The 18,448-nt window shown below is 30.3% G+C and overlaps 1 protein-coding gene across 1 annotated transcript in view; it reads left to right on the forward strand.

Moving 5' to 3' along the window:
• LOC147078873 (neurotrimin-like) overlaps window positions 1-16,853 on the forward strand; it is a 299,771-nt gene extending 282,918 nt beyond the window's left edge. The window contains exons 7-10 of the mRNA XM_085950714.1: window positions 5,177-5,326; window positions 10,821-10,871; window positions 14,067-14,135; window positions 16,592-16,853. Coding sequence (XP_085806840.1) covers window positions 5,177-5,326; window positions 10,821-10,871; window positions 14,067-14,135; window positions 16,592-16,734 — 413 coding nt within the window. The 3' untranslated portion in view covers window positions 16,735-16,853. The remainder of the gene's footprint in view (window positions 1-5,176; window positions 5,327-10,820; window positions 10,872-14,066; window positions 14,136-16,591) is intronic.
• The last annotated feature ends 1,595 nt before the right edge of the window (window positions 16,854-18,448 follow it).

The raw sequence follows: 18,448 nt of genomic DNA on the forward strand, positions 1-18,448 counted from the left end.
TTACAATCACTTGTCACCGGTGGCTCTTGTAGTGCAGTGCAAAAGACGCTGGCCTTCCATCCGGGAGCTCTATGTTCGATTCCCGGTGAGGACACAATATATTAATGTGATTTTTTCAAAAACTGGGTATTTGTGATTGTTCAAAATTACTTACAATTACCTTGTACGAAAAAGCAAGGACATGGTTAAAAAATATTTTTTAAAAAAAATCGCTTGTCATCTAATGGTAAGAAATAGAAAAAAAACCAAAAGTATAACTCATAGCATAATAATAAATTTTTCGAACGTACACGACAATTCAATGTGTGTGACTAAGAGAAATATAGTAGATATTAGATAATCAATTATTCACATTGTATTTATAAAGCGATTACATCAATACTGTTTATATTCTCGTGGTATGTGTATCACAATGATATATAATATATTATTTATAAGTTTTATTTGTAACTAAAACTATTTTTTGTTATTCTAAAATCTAGTCAAATGTTTAATATCCTTAAACGACTGTATACACTCACAATGTTTAAATTCCGTGACTATTTTTAGATATTATTATGGCAATACACGCTAATCTATAATTAATTAATTTTCAATATTAATACTATCGACCGAAGGTACTTGATGGATTTTGAATTCAAATTCGTGGATTTAAGTTTTGTACTTACTATTACATTTGAGTCGTTTTTTGCGACCTGGGTTTTGCCTTTCGACATTTTCAGGCACTATGTGCACTCACCAAAAGGCCTGTGTAGTTAAAGTGAAAATACTTTCATAATTTGTTTGTTATATTTTTATTGTGATTTTTCACTTAATAGGTAGGTGATAAAGTTTTTACTTACTTTATTGTATTAATTTGTTATATAAGGTAGAGTTAACTGTATTTTTTGTCAGTGTGTATTTGCGTTTTGGTGAGTGCACATAGTGCTTGAAGATGCCGAAAGGCGAAACCCGGGTCACAAAAAACGACTCAAATGGAAAAGTATAAAACTTATATTCATTAAACTTTAATTAATTTTTGTTTCAAATTATAATAAAGAAAAGAATTGAATCAAATATTCGTCATACAATACACCTTCGTATATTTTTTATTGACATGGCAAGAATTTTGTATATTATTAAGAGAGCATCTGTTAACATAAACAAGAAAAGAACAAAAAATATTTATTTAATTTCTGATTAAATTATTTATACAGATTTACAGGTTATCTGTCTCATGCGCATATCTGTATACGCAAACGGCGTTCACACGTTTAAACGGTTAATTAGTAATAATTAACTTACTGAGCATCTCAATTAAATATTATTAAATAATGTTCACATTGAATCTAAGCAAATTGGAGACCATATAGTATCTATTTCTGTTTTATGTACAATTTACATGTAACCATTCTTCTTTCCTTATGTAATGTATTTACCCATCAATAACTAAAATAAATAATTTCGGCTAGACTCGATATTTTATCAAGCCCATTTAGCTCTCAAACCTCGAGAAAATATAGGAATTTTTATTGCCAGTTTTTGTCTTCAATAAACATGTTTCTTTATTCATTTTTATCTGTCAAAATGTTGAGCAATAACCGATATCAAATATCTTTAGAAACGTATCCGTTTTTTGTTTGCTGTACATTTAGGAACACAATTCAATCTTTTTGCGCATATTTCATGTTCAGAAGTTCTGGGATACAAACAAATTTACCACTGGTTCTGAATCTTTTGTATACAATCATCATCATCATCAGCCGGGATCAATCCACTGCTGGATGAAGGCCTCCCCAAGCTTCTTCCAACTCTCACGCTTCTGTGTCGTTCGCTGCCACGTACTTTACCAGTTCGTCAATCCAGCGGCTTTTAGGGCGACCCTGTGGCTATTTCGTGTCCCTTGGGTACCACTGGATGACGGCATTTGTCCAGCGGCCATCCTTTCGGCGAGCAATGTGCCCCGCCCATTTCAGCTCTTTAGCAACGTCTATTACATCGCGTACTCCTGTCTGCTTCCAAACCCATTCGTCTCTCTTACGGTCCTTTCGCGTGATGCCCAACATACACCTCTCCATGCCTCGCTGTGCGACTCTTAGCCTTTGGACATCTCTCGTGTTGAGGGTTCACGTCTCGCAGCCATACGTGAGCACGGGTAGCACACATTGGTTGAACACCCTACGCTTATGACATAATGGTAGGTTACTCTTGAAGATACTATTCAGACGTTCGAAAGCACTCCCCCAATTTCACCTTGCATGCTTCCGTCTATGGGCACCTACTGTCCAAAATAGACGTAGCTGCTGACTTGCTCGGGTTGGGTGCCATTAATACAGATAATCGCAGAGTCCGAAAAACAGTTCTTCATCACTTTTGTCTTTGAGACGTTTATCTTTAGACCGACCGTTTGACTGACATTCGCGAGTTCTTGCATTCTACCTTGTTGGTCTTTCGGATTTTGTGGGAGTATAACAATATCATCTGCAAAGCGCAGGTGACTGATTGACTATTGTATACAATAAGTAAACTTAATTATTATACTTGCTCCTAAGCAAGGTATACTTCTATATTCAAAGTGAATGATTAATAAGTATACATTTTTATGACGATTTATTGTTCCATTTTGAACTGAATCAAACACAATGCAACATGTCATTTTTGTTCCCACGTGGGATAGAATCCATCACATTCGGTTACTATTTAATTATAACCAGGCGATCATGTGTGTAAATAAAATAAAACAATATATAATTCACAACACCGTGAAATAATAAATTTTGATAAGGGTGGGTACCAGTAATAAGGGAGGGGTGTTGGACTGTTAAGATTCATTATAAATAGTGCACACTTAACTTTGAAAGTCATACTTATTTATTTTTATTGAACTATTAGTACAATTTGCAGATGGTACCTACTGGTTAGTTTTTTTAATTCATTAAGCAATGCCTAACCAAACCATAATCGATAAAAAATTCTTATATCTATAAAATATCTAAAATTTTGTATGGTTTAATGACACAATTTTAAATATTTTATAGATAAACTAATATTTTTTTGACTATTATCTACGACGGCTTTTATAAAACAGACAAAATTAAATATGCACTATTTATGTGAGATCTTAACAGCCTACCTCCAACCTTCGCCACTGATATACAATAAGTATAGTAATAGCCCAGAGTTGCTGAAAAGTGAAACTCAGCTCACTAAAATAGATTTTTGTGAAATATTACATTCAATTCAAACTTAGAGCGAAGCCGCATGGGCGCTGCGTCTGCGTTGCGTCGCGAGACCGCTGTATCCGCAACGCTGATGCGTCCTCACCTTAGACTATAGATACATCTAGACGCCACCCATTACATTGCTAAATGAAGCTGTGTGCTGTGCGTTTGGTTTCTGGGCGAGCGAACGGATTCGTATACAAGTGTTCGAGACCATAGACCATTTCGCTAGTGTTCTCGCACTAGACGCTCAGGATTAAAATATATTTTCCTATTTTTTTACGTTATATAGTATTTTTAAGCGGTCAAAATGCAACCATTAGGTAAAAATATCCATAATTTAGGTAATTTTAAAGAAACACGGTCACTTGATATTAAAATATATAATAATATACAAATAACGTAATACCATCTTCTTGCTTATCAGTACGGCTACCACATTTTAATACAGCACACAGAACCATCTTTTCTACTTAATTAACTAAAAATATTTACCACTGACTTCATGTTAAACACAAAAAATATCAATTTTATCAACACGCGCTCGCTGGTTATCGACGCTTAGTTAAGCAAAAAACTAAGATTTGGTGGCTACGCCGACAACAAAATCTTTTACACATCTGTAAACCTTTTATCTTACTCTAGCGCGTGTCGCAGAGTTTATAAGGGTACCGAATACTTTCTCAGTCGCACTTATGCATCGTTTTTGTTCAGGCTTTTGTCTTCACCCCCACTCGCAATTGGAATACAGCAGTTTCGCAACGCAACGCTCGTGTGGCTTCGCTCTTAAATGGAGATAAAATGAAAATAATTCACATATATTAAAAAATTTGGAGAAATTAAAGTAGCTGCAGTAAAGTAACGTATGTGTTGATCTGTATTGCGTTGCTTTGAGGCGACCAAATTAAGGTTATAATTTAAACAAAATTATCAAAAAAAAAAAATGTTTAGCCATACAGCACTCAACCCAGGGTGGCTGTCTCGGACGCCCTTTGTGTCCACTTACAATTAATATAATAACAATATTACAATTTCGAATAATATGTAATCATATTTTGAGAAGCGCTACACTTGACATTGCGAATTGTGATAACTTCAATGAATATTTTTTTATCCGGTTCACTCAAACAAAGTGAGTATTTTGAAAGAGACGATACGACCGAGTTAGAGGCAATTTCTTGCAGAGACAATTCATTTCAACGCGTTGTTTTTCAGTTTCTACTGAAAAAATAATCTCAAAATGGCTCCCTGTCGCAGATTTTTTTTTAAATTTTATCAATGCGAGAGAGGAAAAAATATTTGTAATTTTCAAATATTTTTCTTCAAAAATGAAAACTTGTAGGTAGGTATGTAGTTTTAAAAATATATTTGTTTCTTAAACGACATCTCCTCTTGAGGGTGACCTTATGTCTTTGCAAGCGGATTTAAACTTTTAATGATAATTTTCATTTTAAATAATATATAAATAATGTACTTGTAAAAATAAACTTAAAATTTAGAAAAAAAACTTATAGAATTGAATTTTGTACGGCATATTATTTTTATTTATATTATCTGAAAAAAATTGATATTTCTTTAAATTATTAAAAAAACAATTAAATTAAATAAATATTCCGGCTTTCAAAAACGCATCTTTTATTGGTTTAGTTTTTTTTAACTGTGTTTTTTTTAATTAATAATATAAAGTAATGTTTTCAGATGAAATTTAAAAGTAAAAACAATTTGGACAATAAATCTTGCCTTCAAGGTGGCAAATTTTTTTTAAGTATTCTCGAGATCTTGCGACATCAATAAATCGTTCTCAACTTTTCGAGAAATCACAAGCTCTAGCTTTCACTGATTCTCACTCCTTGCAGAATCTAGGCCATTAGTGTCATCGCCAGCAAAAAATTCAAAAGCCTATAGCATTTTCCTCATATTGCCGGTTATTGAAATTTTATGCAAGCAGTGATATTTATTAATATTTTTTTTCTCAGGTGAAAAGTACGAGCCGATTCTGCTAGACAATGTTTACAAGATGCACATGAAACTGACTATCAAAACAATGGCTGCCTCGGACTTTGGATCCTATAAATGTGTTTCAAAAAATGCTCTCGGAGATACTGATGGGACGATCAAAGTTTACCGTGAGTAAATAATACGGATTACATTTTTTTAAATGTCCCTTTGAAGACTCCTCATATATGTTTACACCTTTTAAAGTATAGTATCTCATCTGAAATACTAATTTAACCAACTGAACATCATTTCAATGCGTAACAACTGGCTTATTATCCAGCTGCTACAAGTTCAATTTCCAATGGGGTTACAATATATATCTACATAATTTTGATATTTATATGACTGTTTCACTGATACTACTATAAATACTAGTAATTTATTCCCATTTCACTACTGTCATTAGACCTATACTGTATTTTTTTTTTTAATATTAACAACAAAAATATTGTATATCCAAAAACTGCATATACATAGCATTTTAATGACATCATTTTAACGGTAGCAAATTTTTAAAAGAAAATATAATAAATCAGTTAATCTTTACTTATGAATTTCATCTTTTTACGCTCCTTAATCAAGGTATATTTTCTTTGGTACAGCGTCATGGTTAACGTTTCATACCATTTAAGATATCCTAAATCTTATAAATATAGTATCAGAGTACAGGAAAACAAGATCGGGAAGGACGAAGGGAAAGTTTAAAATTGTATAGACAAAAATCTAAATGGATAGCTAACAGCATATTGATTTATTTCAGGTGTTAATTGATAAAATAATCCTATAAATAATATTTCTACGCTTTATTCTTTTTACGCTTTATACAATTACTATTTTTACGTAAGCAATACTCAACAATTTTAATGTAGGTGTGGTTGTGAAGCCATAAATTTAGATTTAAATATTTAAAAAATTCTCTCTGTTCTGTATATAAAATGAGATATCTATATTTGTGTGTAAAGGTCAATCTAAATATCATACTAGGGCGTATAATCCCGGGATCTCAGTCGATTCTTTTTATTCTTGAAGATTTGCTTTTATATGTTCTTTTTTATTAACAGCAACAATGAATTGAGTCTTTTTAATTATTATAAACAAAACAATCTATAACTTAAAAAGGCGACTTTTGCAGAAAAAATAATATTAGAAATAACTCTTAATTCCATACTATTATATTGGAAAGCTCTATGAAATAGTCATCATAATTGATATAATATAATAAATATGCTTTATATAGGAAGCACTATTATTTCATCATAATATCTGTACCTTCAGAGCCAATGTGTCTTAAGTGCAAGTTTTTTGAAAATGAGGCTTTTTCAATTAGTGAATTGGAACATAAAAATGTAAATAAATAATTAATATTCTTCTAACTAAAGGTTCATAATGATACATAATTATCTTAATCTCCTTTTTTATTGCATTGCAACTCTGAAGACTTATTTTTCAGTTTGGTTTAATCACTATCTTAAAAAGCTTTTTCTTCCTGAGCTTTACCATAAGCATTGCTTATTTTTTTTACATGATGTGACCAATGAAGTCAAAATTTCGTTTCCTAACTCTTAATAAAAAGTAACATTTTTTAGAATTTGCAAACCAATGAACATAAAAATAATAATTATTTATATGTATAATAATTTTAATAATATTCAGCACATAAATAAAATACCCTTAAATTACCTTAAAATAAATATTTTTTTTTAATTTCCATAGATAAATAAAATTTAAATATTAACGGTTATAATAACACATTAATTAATTGTCATTTTTTTAAAACTCAAATACTACCTTCCCATTTTTCACAATATTATTATTAATATTTTGTTCCCACAAATCACATTATTAACTGATAGTTTATTATTACCATATTAAATTGATAATAAGATTACATAAACTCAATTTTAAGTTTTGGTATTCATGTATGTTTAAACTCAGTGAGAAGAATGCTTGTAGTAAAGGATTTTTAGTACCAGTATATGGAAAATACCAAGGAATAAACATATTTTATAAACTATCATAAATTATTACGAAGTAAACGTTAGATCTTTCAATACGATAAAATTATAATTTAACCGATTCCGGGATGTTATAACAGGTATCGGGAATATTGATTCCAGAATCCCGGAAATTATTTTTATTGCAATCCCTGGTACTTATCATACAGTAAGCCATGATTGTGAACATGAAAGGGTCCACCTGAAGCGGCAAAGGGAGGTCTCTTTACATTCCAAAAATCCGGTGGATTTGGAATGCGATGTAAAATATATTTTTAAGTTTTCCTTTTATTCAAGCTCAAAGCGGGGTGTGGACTTGCCGTAGCAATTTATTTTTTAATGACATTTAAAGGCGCGTTTGCCTTGTGATAATGTGAAAGAAGCAACGATGTAATGTTTGCAGGTAGGGCTTCCAATAATTTCCATTTTTCATACACTTCACGATTTGAATTGTATTTTATCGGGGGGATATACGTAGTGTTATTCTTACCACCGATGTTATGTTTAAGTTCAGATGGTTGACATAATATGTTCGGGCAGTGATGAAAAATACACGAGTTGGTATTTTCTTGGTTTTATTTTATAGTAATAAAGTTCGGTAACACGACACTAAGAAATGAATAATGATTGTCATATTGATTTTAGTTTCAGTTGAAATGCCTAATTTTGGAATTTAGATAATATGGTGAGAGACGCGGAACAGTGGCGCGTGCCGACTACATTATAGAAAGTGTCAATGACAACTGTGTTTTTTTTGCGTCATTGTCTATGGTCTATCAATGACCATAGACAACAACACGATAGTTGTAGAGTTATATATAAAACCTCTACAATTTAATTCATAATATTTTTGCTTTTTCGTTCGATCCATACTTTTTTCAAAAAGATTTTTTCTATTGGTTATAATAAATTTTCTCAGAAGTGTTTTTCAAAATTATGTATGTTCAATAATAATAATGGTATATTCTTAAATCTTGTGAATTATTCGTTGAATAAAATAAAATATAGTTAATTAAAAATTATTATTATATTACATACTTTAGTTTATTAAATCTAAGTGATTTTTTTAAAAATGGGGAGTCTATTAGCTATATATATATTTTTAAAAAAGCACACAGTGTATGTATAGTCAGTATCGCAAAGAAATTAGGCAGTCCTGTAATTATTGTAAAAATTTACATCCCCTTGGGAATCTCCCAACTTCTAATACTCTCCCCCATTGTCCTTTTTATTCATTGAATACTTACTTTTTTAACTCAGATATTGCGTTCTTTTGAACGTCGTTTTTTGTTAAAATGGGTTGCTTTTAGATCTCATGCTGCTACTTACCTGATAGATTTTTTATAATGTGAATACCCTTCATTATTTTTATCGACTCAAAGACATTTTCATACTTAGAATACCAGAGTATGTATGTTTACATGTTTTATATGAAAAAGAGGTAAAGTATACTTTTATATAATATAAATATTACCTGATTGATGTACACACATCCATTACTTCTTTCAAAAATTTTCTTAAACGTACCTACCGAGCCCCATTTCTTAATAAATTCATAAAATAACCAATATTTTTTCAGCATATAATTTATTATAATATACATTTTTTTTTTCGTAATTTATATCATTATATCGGCTGTATCTATTCTTATACCCTGTTCACATGCGTATCCGGAAACTTGTACGTATGCCGTTCACCGTTCACCGTAGTGAAATTTTGTATCGGAAATATATGGCCATATTATATTAACTCATTCGACGCGGATGACACGGCTGCCGTGTCCCCGTTAAGCGGCCGATCGATCCAATTAACATGTTATTTAAATGCGGTAATTAAAAAGTAATTAAAAGGTACGCAGCGATTGTGTTAAAGACCTTCCAACCTCTTTGGGTCGTATAGTACTGACATAAAATTCATGTTTAAATAAAACACGATTCTTGTCGGTTTAATCTTTACAGGAAGCCAGCAGCAAACAAATTTTGAAAATTTCCGTTATACTGAATTATTTTTTAGGTTAGGATTTCATTCTTTAATTTATGAATTTTGCCAAAATCAGCTATAAAAATTGAATTAATTTTCATATTGATTCTAATAAAATTAGAGACCGTATAGAATCCAGTCATCTCTTCCCGATAAGAAAGTTTACGGCAAACTGTGGCACGGTGAAATGTTTTACATACAATTTGCATGTAACCGTTTACACGTGTATGGTTTTACTGTTGACAGTACGTAGGTACCTATTATCGCGGCCATAACAAGAAAATGTAGGTGTAAACACGTATTATCGTAGAAGTTGCAAGATTTTTAAAAAATCACGCGATAGTTGGAACTTGCATGACGTATGCGCATGCACAGTAGAACGTTTGTGGCAAATCTTCCGAAAAAAGAAACAAACCACATCGCGCAGAACATTTTTGACCTTAACCAATTTTCACAACCAGTCAAATAGTACTATACAATGACAACAACGCGTCTCATTTACAGCGCCTGTACATATGCATGAATTTACTTACAGCAATAGTGTGTATTTTAAACTATCTCGATAATAACTTTTTACACGTAAAAGTGTTGACTGTCTCGCCAGTCTCATTCTTCAAGAGTAAGAGAGACGGGATATTGTCATTTTATAGTACTATTTGACAGGTTGTGTAAATTGGTTAAGCTTAGAACGAGTCTGCACAGTGTAGTTCATTTTTTTACCGGCAGGTTCGTCACTATCGATTTACATCGCAGGCGCAGATATCAAATAATCCCAAAAGTCGCGTGAAAATTCAGAAGCTTCCAAACTTTTTTGATTAATGCATGCAATATTGCAACTTGCATAATAATACATGTTTAGATGTGAATTCTCTTGTTATGGCCGTGATAATACGTACTATCAGCAGTACATCCATGCACGTGTAAACGGGGTATTACGCTTAAAGAATAAGATTCGCGAAATAGTCAGCGCTAGTACGTGTGAACAGGCGATAGTTAAATTAACATACTATTAGTGCCAGTAAATTCGTTCTTAAAATTCTGTATATCCATTAATTTTGTTACTTATGTATATTAATAAAATATTACAGTATGGTAAATAAAAATTTGAGAACAAATTTAATTGAGTAGGTAGACAGCAGAAAAAAATGCAGTGCTTGAGTGCCTGAATGGAAAGTATTAAACATGTCAATAGAATAACTATTCAAAAGAGAATGATAGCCTGGTATTGAAGAATCAACATTTATAATATTGAAGATGTTGAAGATTAATACTGAAGTTCATTCAGTTGAAAATGTCCCTCTGAGGCGGACGAAACCGGTCCTAATTTATTGATTAAAAGTTGAATAAGTACTACAAAAAAAATGCGTTTTATTAAATTAAAACAATATACAATGCAGTTCCACCATGAATTGACAGTTAACAAAAAATAAATTAATAATACGTTGACTTTTACTAAAATCAACGTCAAAAGGTCGCAATTTTTAGCCGCCTACTGAATCGGAAAATCAAATCTTGGAGTAATAAATTTTTATTTATTTTCTTCTTATTTGAGTACTCGAAAAAAATTTCTGAAGTTATCGTACTTGGCATTCAAGTAATTTATATTCAATAGATACTGTGGTTCTTTAATACTATTTATTTTTTCCAGCTGTGGCCCGAACTACACAGAAGTCAGACACTGAATCAAATGGAAAGAAAGGTAAAACAAATTTATATGAATAATATTGTCAAAATAAATTATTAGTCATAATTAGCTGAATATAGCTTCATCTAATTCTGTTACCTTCTTCCTTTATATGAAAATTCCAAAAGGCTAAAAAAGAGACCACCAGAAGAATTCACATAGAACAGTTTAACTCAACTGAAATAAAATAATATCTCAGTCGATAGTATTATTGAACATACATAATTTTGAAAAACGCTTTATGAGAGACTATATTACCAATAGAAAAAATCTTTTCTTGAAAAAAGTAAGCAACCCCGGCGGGGAATCGAACCCTGCATATCTCGGGGCTCATTGCTTCATTGCCAAAGTAGCGCATTGCCAACTCATTGTAAACTCATTGCCAAATTAGCTTGATTTGGAAGAGCGCTGATGAGTAGGTATTAAAATTGACCAATAGTTAAAATTTGTTGCAATTAGTATGTCATTGCGTAGCATAGTGGTAATGCACGGATGGGGCGTAGACCCGAGAGATGCAGGGTTCGATTCCTCGCCCGCGCCGGGGTGGCTTACTTTTTTCAAAAAAAGATTTTTTCTATTGGTTCTAATATATTCTCTCAGAAAGTGTTTTTCAAAATTATGTATGTTCAATAATTAGAATGATACATTCTTAAATCTTATGAATTATTCGTTGAATAAAAGAAATACATAGTATTATTATTTTTTTAGGCAATGTCTCAACAAATAGTGCTGTTGTTGTTTTTTTATTCTTAGAGCCAGATCCATAGTCATACTAAGGATCCTAAATCAACGCTTAACCTTGTCACCGTAGCTGACAATTTAGAAGAATTAAGACAAACAAGCAATATTGGGACCATACCTAAATAAGATAATATCATATAAATAAAAAGGATTTCAAGTTATTCACATTTATATTTTTATAAAAATCGATGTTTTTTTAAATAAATATAAAAAATATTAAAACTATGAATTAGTCAAAAATCTCTTAGATAGGTACAACATAGAAAACTAAATTTTAATAATAAATATGACCATAAAATAATATGTCATAATAATATGATGGGCTCTTTTAATTTTTTTTTCAATTGTAAGTTTATCTTTGACTTAAGGGGGTACATGCTCGTCGAAGGTCAAAATTGAGTTTTTATTGTATTTTCAAACCATGATCCTGGACACTCCTTAAACGTTGTAGATAATCTATTTATATAATTTTGAAGCCTTATTATCCTTTATAGTTATTTTAAACATTTGATGACTTCATGAAGTATTTTTGTTACATAAAATAGTATTCTTTTAAACCTCTCGCTCTAATGTTTTAGAATATAGTCATATTTTGGTACAGAACTGTGCAGTGGTGTTAAGATTTTTTACATTTATTAATTTTTAAACGCATTTATAAAACCATTAGTATAATTTATTACGAGATAATTTTTGTAAAATATTCACGATAAAAAATTATTTTGATAATCTCTGTGATCCCAAATTTGACAAGAATTAGGCATTTTATTATTCAAAAATCGGCAAGATTAACACATTTGAAGATGATTCTAAAGATATTTATTATAAGCTATGTCTTTGACCATTCAAGTGTGATAAACATTTTATGAATAATGATTGCTTTGTAAGAATTATTGACCTAAGAATAAGGTAGTGTTTTTTTGAAATACGCCATTTCTTTTGTCATTCCCTAGTAGTTAAGCTACAACATACGGCCGTAGCCATAAAATGACAAACTATAATTAAAGTAGGGAGTAAAATTATGTTAACGCGCGTGTTTGAACATGTACCTAACCGAATTTTTTTTAATTTTTTTTTAAACGGTACATGTTCAAACACGCGCGTCAATATCATTTTACTCCCTACTTCAATTATAGTTTGTCAATTTATGGCTACGGCCGTATGTTGTAGCTTAACCACTAGGGAATGACAAAAAAAATGGCGTATTTCAAAAAAACACTACCTTATTCTTAGGTCAATAATTATTATAAAGCAATCATTATTCATAAGATGTTTATCACACTTGAATGGTCAAAGACATAGCTTATAATAAATATCTTTAGAATCATCTTGAAATGTGTTAATCTTGCCGATTTTTTGAATAATAAAATGCCTAATTCTTGTCAAATTTGGGATCACAGAGATTATCAATATAATTTTTTATCGTGAATATTTTACAAAAATTATCTCGTAATAAATTATGCTAATGGTTTTATAAATGCGTTTAAAAATTAATAAATGTAAAAAATCTTAACACCACTGCACAGTTATGTACCGAAATATGACTATATTCTAAAACATTAGAGCGAGAGGTTTAAAAAAATACTATTTTATGTAACAAAAATACTTCATGCAGTCATCAAATGTTTAAAATAACTATAAAGGATAATAAGGCTTCAAAATTATATAAATAGATTATCTACAACGTTTAAGGAGTGTCCAGGATCATGGTTTGAATATACAATAAAAACTCAATTTTGACCTTCGACGAGCATGTCCCCCCTTAAAATAGAAATATTTTTTTTTAATATTTTGAGATATATTTTATTAATACAGTTGAAATTGTAAATTTACAAATAAAATGTCTCAAACTGCAAGCTTCGTATTTTTCCGCTAAGTGCCTCTGGTATGTAAAGACATCGCCTTAAGAGCATACTTCAGTGAAACGGCAAATAATTTTCAACTATACGTGCGACGAAATTTCAGATTCGCTGTCAATCGGAGAGCAAAAGTTCAGCTGTGAACACGTCAATTTGTTTTGTGGTGGCGTCGGGGGAATGAATTCTTAAATCGTGTAAAGATGACTAAAAAACGTTACCCATTTACTTGAAAAAGAAAACGTCATGTCAACAAATATATTAATAATTATTATTATTATTACTAATAGAACAATAAACATATCATTTGGACGCATGTTGAATTTTTATGACAAATTATGTTTTGTTCTGCACGCGTTGTTTGCACAATCTTCGCGTCGCGTTGTCACGATCGTTTTAGACCGTTCCCCAGCTGAAGTTATAGCCTTAATACATACATATCTGCATTTGGCAACTACTATTGACTTCGTATTATAGATAATATAATACAATTTTATTTAAACCTTTTGTGAAAAATTTTTATCAAAAAAATAGTCATCGGGTGAGTATTGCATTATTTATAAATCATTCACAAAAGTATTTTTGTTTAAAATTAAAATGTTTTGATGTATTTCAGGAAAAAATCGAAAAACCGCAAACGCGATAGATTCAAATGACATTGTGGGTGGAGTTGGCGGTTCGCAAGGTAAATAAATTCAAACTCTGTTTTCGTTTGTCATAAACATAACATTTTTAAAATGACTTCATTATTTTCTTTTGTTTATTTTTATTTTCACTGATTGTATATTTAAAGTATGTCACCTAAAATAACATTTTCAATACAAAAATAGTATAAGTAATTTAGAATCGGACGATTAAAATAATACAAGGTGGATAATATTATAATAATATGAGTCTGTTAGTTTCAATGTCGGTATATCCATTACCTTTAAGGATTTTTAGATAATCGCCAAAAAAACTATTAAGCACATTTAGGGCTGCAAGCAGTGACGTTCCGTGGGACTAGGCAGATTGAGCGTCACTTGGGGGCGGCAGTTACTTTAAAGGCGGCAAATCGAGGAGAATCATTAGATATATATAGAAATAGGTACCTTAACTTAGTAATAACGGAAATATCTTTCCATTAAAAAAATCAGCTCACTGATTGAAAACAAAATGTATTAATTATCATAATAGATTTAACAGGACTGTAATTTTTCTATCGGGTTCGCGATATCTAGTCTACTTATATTGTCCTTGGACGTCACGTCCTTAATGACCAGCAATGACACGTGCAGATTTGCGAATTATATTTAAATTATAGGTAGGTACATAAGTACTTACGTATTTAATTTATCCAAATATTTTTGCCAGTCATTTGCAAGATTTGATAGTTGTCAGGTGTATTTTTAAATGTATCTGAAACCACGGACCCGTAATTTTGCTTATTGAAGTATAGATGGCGTTTAAATTAGATTTAGTGGTAGTTAGTAATGTATCCATACAATATACAACACATTTCTTAGATAAGTCATGAAAGGGTGATAAAAAGTATCTAAGTACTGTATTAAAAAAATGGTGCGGCTCTTTGGCGCTGCCTAGGGGCGGCATTTTATCTAGGGACGTCACTGGCTGCGAGAATAATATTTCTTTTTGCAAACATATGTGGCCGTCGTTAGATTCCTGTGACCCAAATGTCAATTATAATATGATTTATTCATACTCATTTTCATGTAGAATCAGCCAGTATCCAGTTATCGTAAACTCAACGAAATAACTGAACTCAATAATTAGAATATTATTTCTTCGCATTTATTGTCAATGATAGTCAGTGAATTTTTCAATTATCGCACACTCAATAAAATAGCTGATCCGCAATTTATTGAATAGTCATTCCAACATATTATTATTCAATAGTGCGTATGTCAATAAATAGCAGATCATAATTGATTGGACATGTCACTCAATTATAAATACCAGGTTACCCGGTCTGTTAGTATCTCAGTCTCTGTATCGCTCCGTAAAACATTTCATTCTACCGACACTTATACCTCGGAACAGTATCATCAGTATTGTAACATAACTCTTGTGACATGATACTTTTGTACCGACTGTTTACGCTGCAAATAAAACACGTTCCTCTATCCATCGGAGCAATCATGAAATTTCGACTTCTCATCTCTCCTGCTGACGACTATCCATCTACAACTCTTGACCATCCTACTACCGCGGTCTCATCCCTCTACAACGAGACCGCCAAAGTACACCATAATTACAAAAGGCGAAAAATGAAATATAATCTCATTAATGTTAAACCCATAGTTGAGTTTGCTTTACGTTACATACATAAATCGTCTCGAAGCGGTACAAAAGCGATTTTGTAAGCACGTCAATTTTAAAGCTTACTGTTATGATTTACCTAATTCTATTTCGACCGCAACTTTTATGGTACCATCTTTGGAAAGTCGACGATCTATATATGATCAATATTTTCTTTTTAAAATTATCAATGGTTTTGTTACCTCACCAAACCTCTCGAGGGGTGGGTTTCCATTGTCCATCAAGATTTACGTGAAACCAAACATTGTACCATATTAGTCGTAGCGGTTCTAATTATGCACAAAACTCTTTTGTTCAGCGCTCTTGTTTAAATTATAATATGTATTTCTCCACCGTTGATCCTTTTAATAATTCACCTGTTTCATTTAAACGCACTATCTCCAAAATTTTGTATAAATAGATATATATATATATATATATATATATATATATATATATATATACCTATATATTATTTTTTTTATGTTACTTTTTTTTGTAAGTATATAATTTAATTATTCATTATTCTTCCTCATTTTTCTCATGTAATTGTTTATGTAATTTCTTTATATTTATGTTATTCTTACTCTCTATCTTGTTAGGCTTAACTATATTATAATGTATACATGGAAACTTTGCTGGTTGCAATAACTTTTCATTATTATATTTTAAATTTTTGTAATAAATATGTTACTGTTTGTTTCCTTCATAAATAAAATAAAAATAAATAATAAAATAAATTAACGGAAAAAGTGAGGCCTTAGTGAAGAAATTATGAGGTTATTAATAAAAATAAAAAATGTAAAATTAATATGAATTGAGAATTTTTGTACTTTTTTTCAGATCTCAAGCTAAGAGGAAAACAGGAACTCGAAGATGAAGATTATGATGATATTAATTCTAATGAAATTAAAATCAAGCCATGCTTATTTAATATTGGAGCAATATTTGCCATTTTACAGGCACTAAAAAGTTATTTTTATTGATAACTTATACGAAAAAACGATAAATAAACATATTTTTCGACTAAATAATGTGTAAATATATCACTGCAGAAAAAAATAATTCATCACTTAATGAAAGTAGGCTATACAATATTAAGATGTTATGCATGTACGTATGTCAGTGAGTTTGAACCCATTTAATTTAGGAAAATATATATTTAATATATTTTTAAAGATAGATAATTTGAGAAAGACTGGCTTCGGCAAATGTGTTTCAGAATAATATGAATTAAGAGCATTATGATACAAACTTGAAAACCGTCGAATAAAAAATTATTTTTTCGCGACAAAAACAAATGTAACTCAGAACCAGAGTGTCCTAAATCCAAATTAACTAAAAAATATGTTTGTACAGGTGAACCCATAAATTAAAGAGCAGGGATAATCATATACTGCGTTTTCCAAAATTGTTATTTTTTGGTGGTAAGATAGTCTGGCTCTCAGGTTTATTATTCTCCAGTCAGGCTAATTTTCTTGTTCTTTTTTATGTGTTTAAAATTGTCTTTATTGCATTGATAGATACATCATGATTACTTATTTACATTTTTAGTTAAAAAGTTATTGGTTTTAAATATATTTCCGTTTAAATATGTACCTTAGTACCAGTTTGTCTCAAGATCGATCTTACTGATTATAGAGTTAGTATGTAAATTATAAAAATATTATTATATTTCATAGATAATTTATGTTTTGAGTGTATTCATAAAAAAAACATATAATTCCTATAACCATAATACCGTATGTATGCTATAATTTAGGACGTAGATTTTTTGAAATCTTTTTTGTATAAATTATTTTGGACTTGAGATACACTGGCTCTGACGTACATAAATAATAATACATCGTACAGAAGCTTTGATAAAACTAAATATAAATAAAATTATATACTGGCTTTTCATCAGAAAACTTAGATGAATTTGTTTGATTTGTCGCTGTGTCAGTATTTAAAACAGAAAAAATATGTCTCATGAAATGCAATTATATCAAACATATCAAAAATTGAATAAATGATAAAATAAATATAAGAAATCAATAGTTTTTTAGAATATCGCTTATGATACCATAGAATTAAGGAGTCATCTGGTATCAAATGTAGAACTATCCTAATTATCATAATATATGGGATAATTCTATTTTTGAAACTTTAAAGTAATCAGGCCCATCATTCGTGTACATAATCATACATAATCAAGTTTATTCATTATTATTGTCATTGTCAAATATCATATAGTCATAATACATAGCTATGGATTTAGTTATAAAATTGTTGTTATTACCTGATTAAATACATTGGTTTTTAAGATATAATTAAGTAGGTAATTAAAATATAAAAATAGTGCCATAAGTATCGTTTATTAAGAAAATTAAAATTTTAAGTTATATTTGCTACTTTGTGTTATTTCATCGTGTAGCAATTCGAGGCGTTTGCTTTCAAAAACCGATAAGTCCACATAACGCTAAAAAATTTGCAAAACTACATTCTTTCTTTGTGTAATTTCACACAATATATTATTATAATTATCGATAGGTATAATATAATTTACTAAAACTGCCGAAAGTACACATTTGTTTAAACTTACAGAAATCATCATCCTAAAATGGTACAATTTTAATTCTTATGTATGTATTCAATGTATTTTTTTATTATTTTGTTTATTTAAAGTTAAGGCTTATTGGCTAATATATAAATGAAATT

Source organism: Rhyacophila brunnea, unplaced genomic scaffold (assembly GCF_057557595.1).
Source record: "Rhyacophila brunnea isolate RB1 unplaced genomic scaffold, BYU_Rbru_1.0 scaffold_10, whole genome shotgun sequence".
Lineage (NCBI taxonomy): Eukaryota > Metazoa > Arthropoda > Insecta > Trichoptera > Rhyacophilidae > Rhyacophila > Rhyacophila brunnea.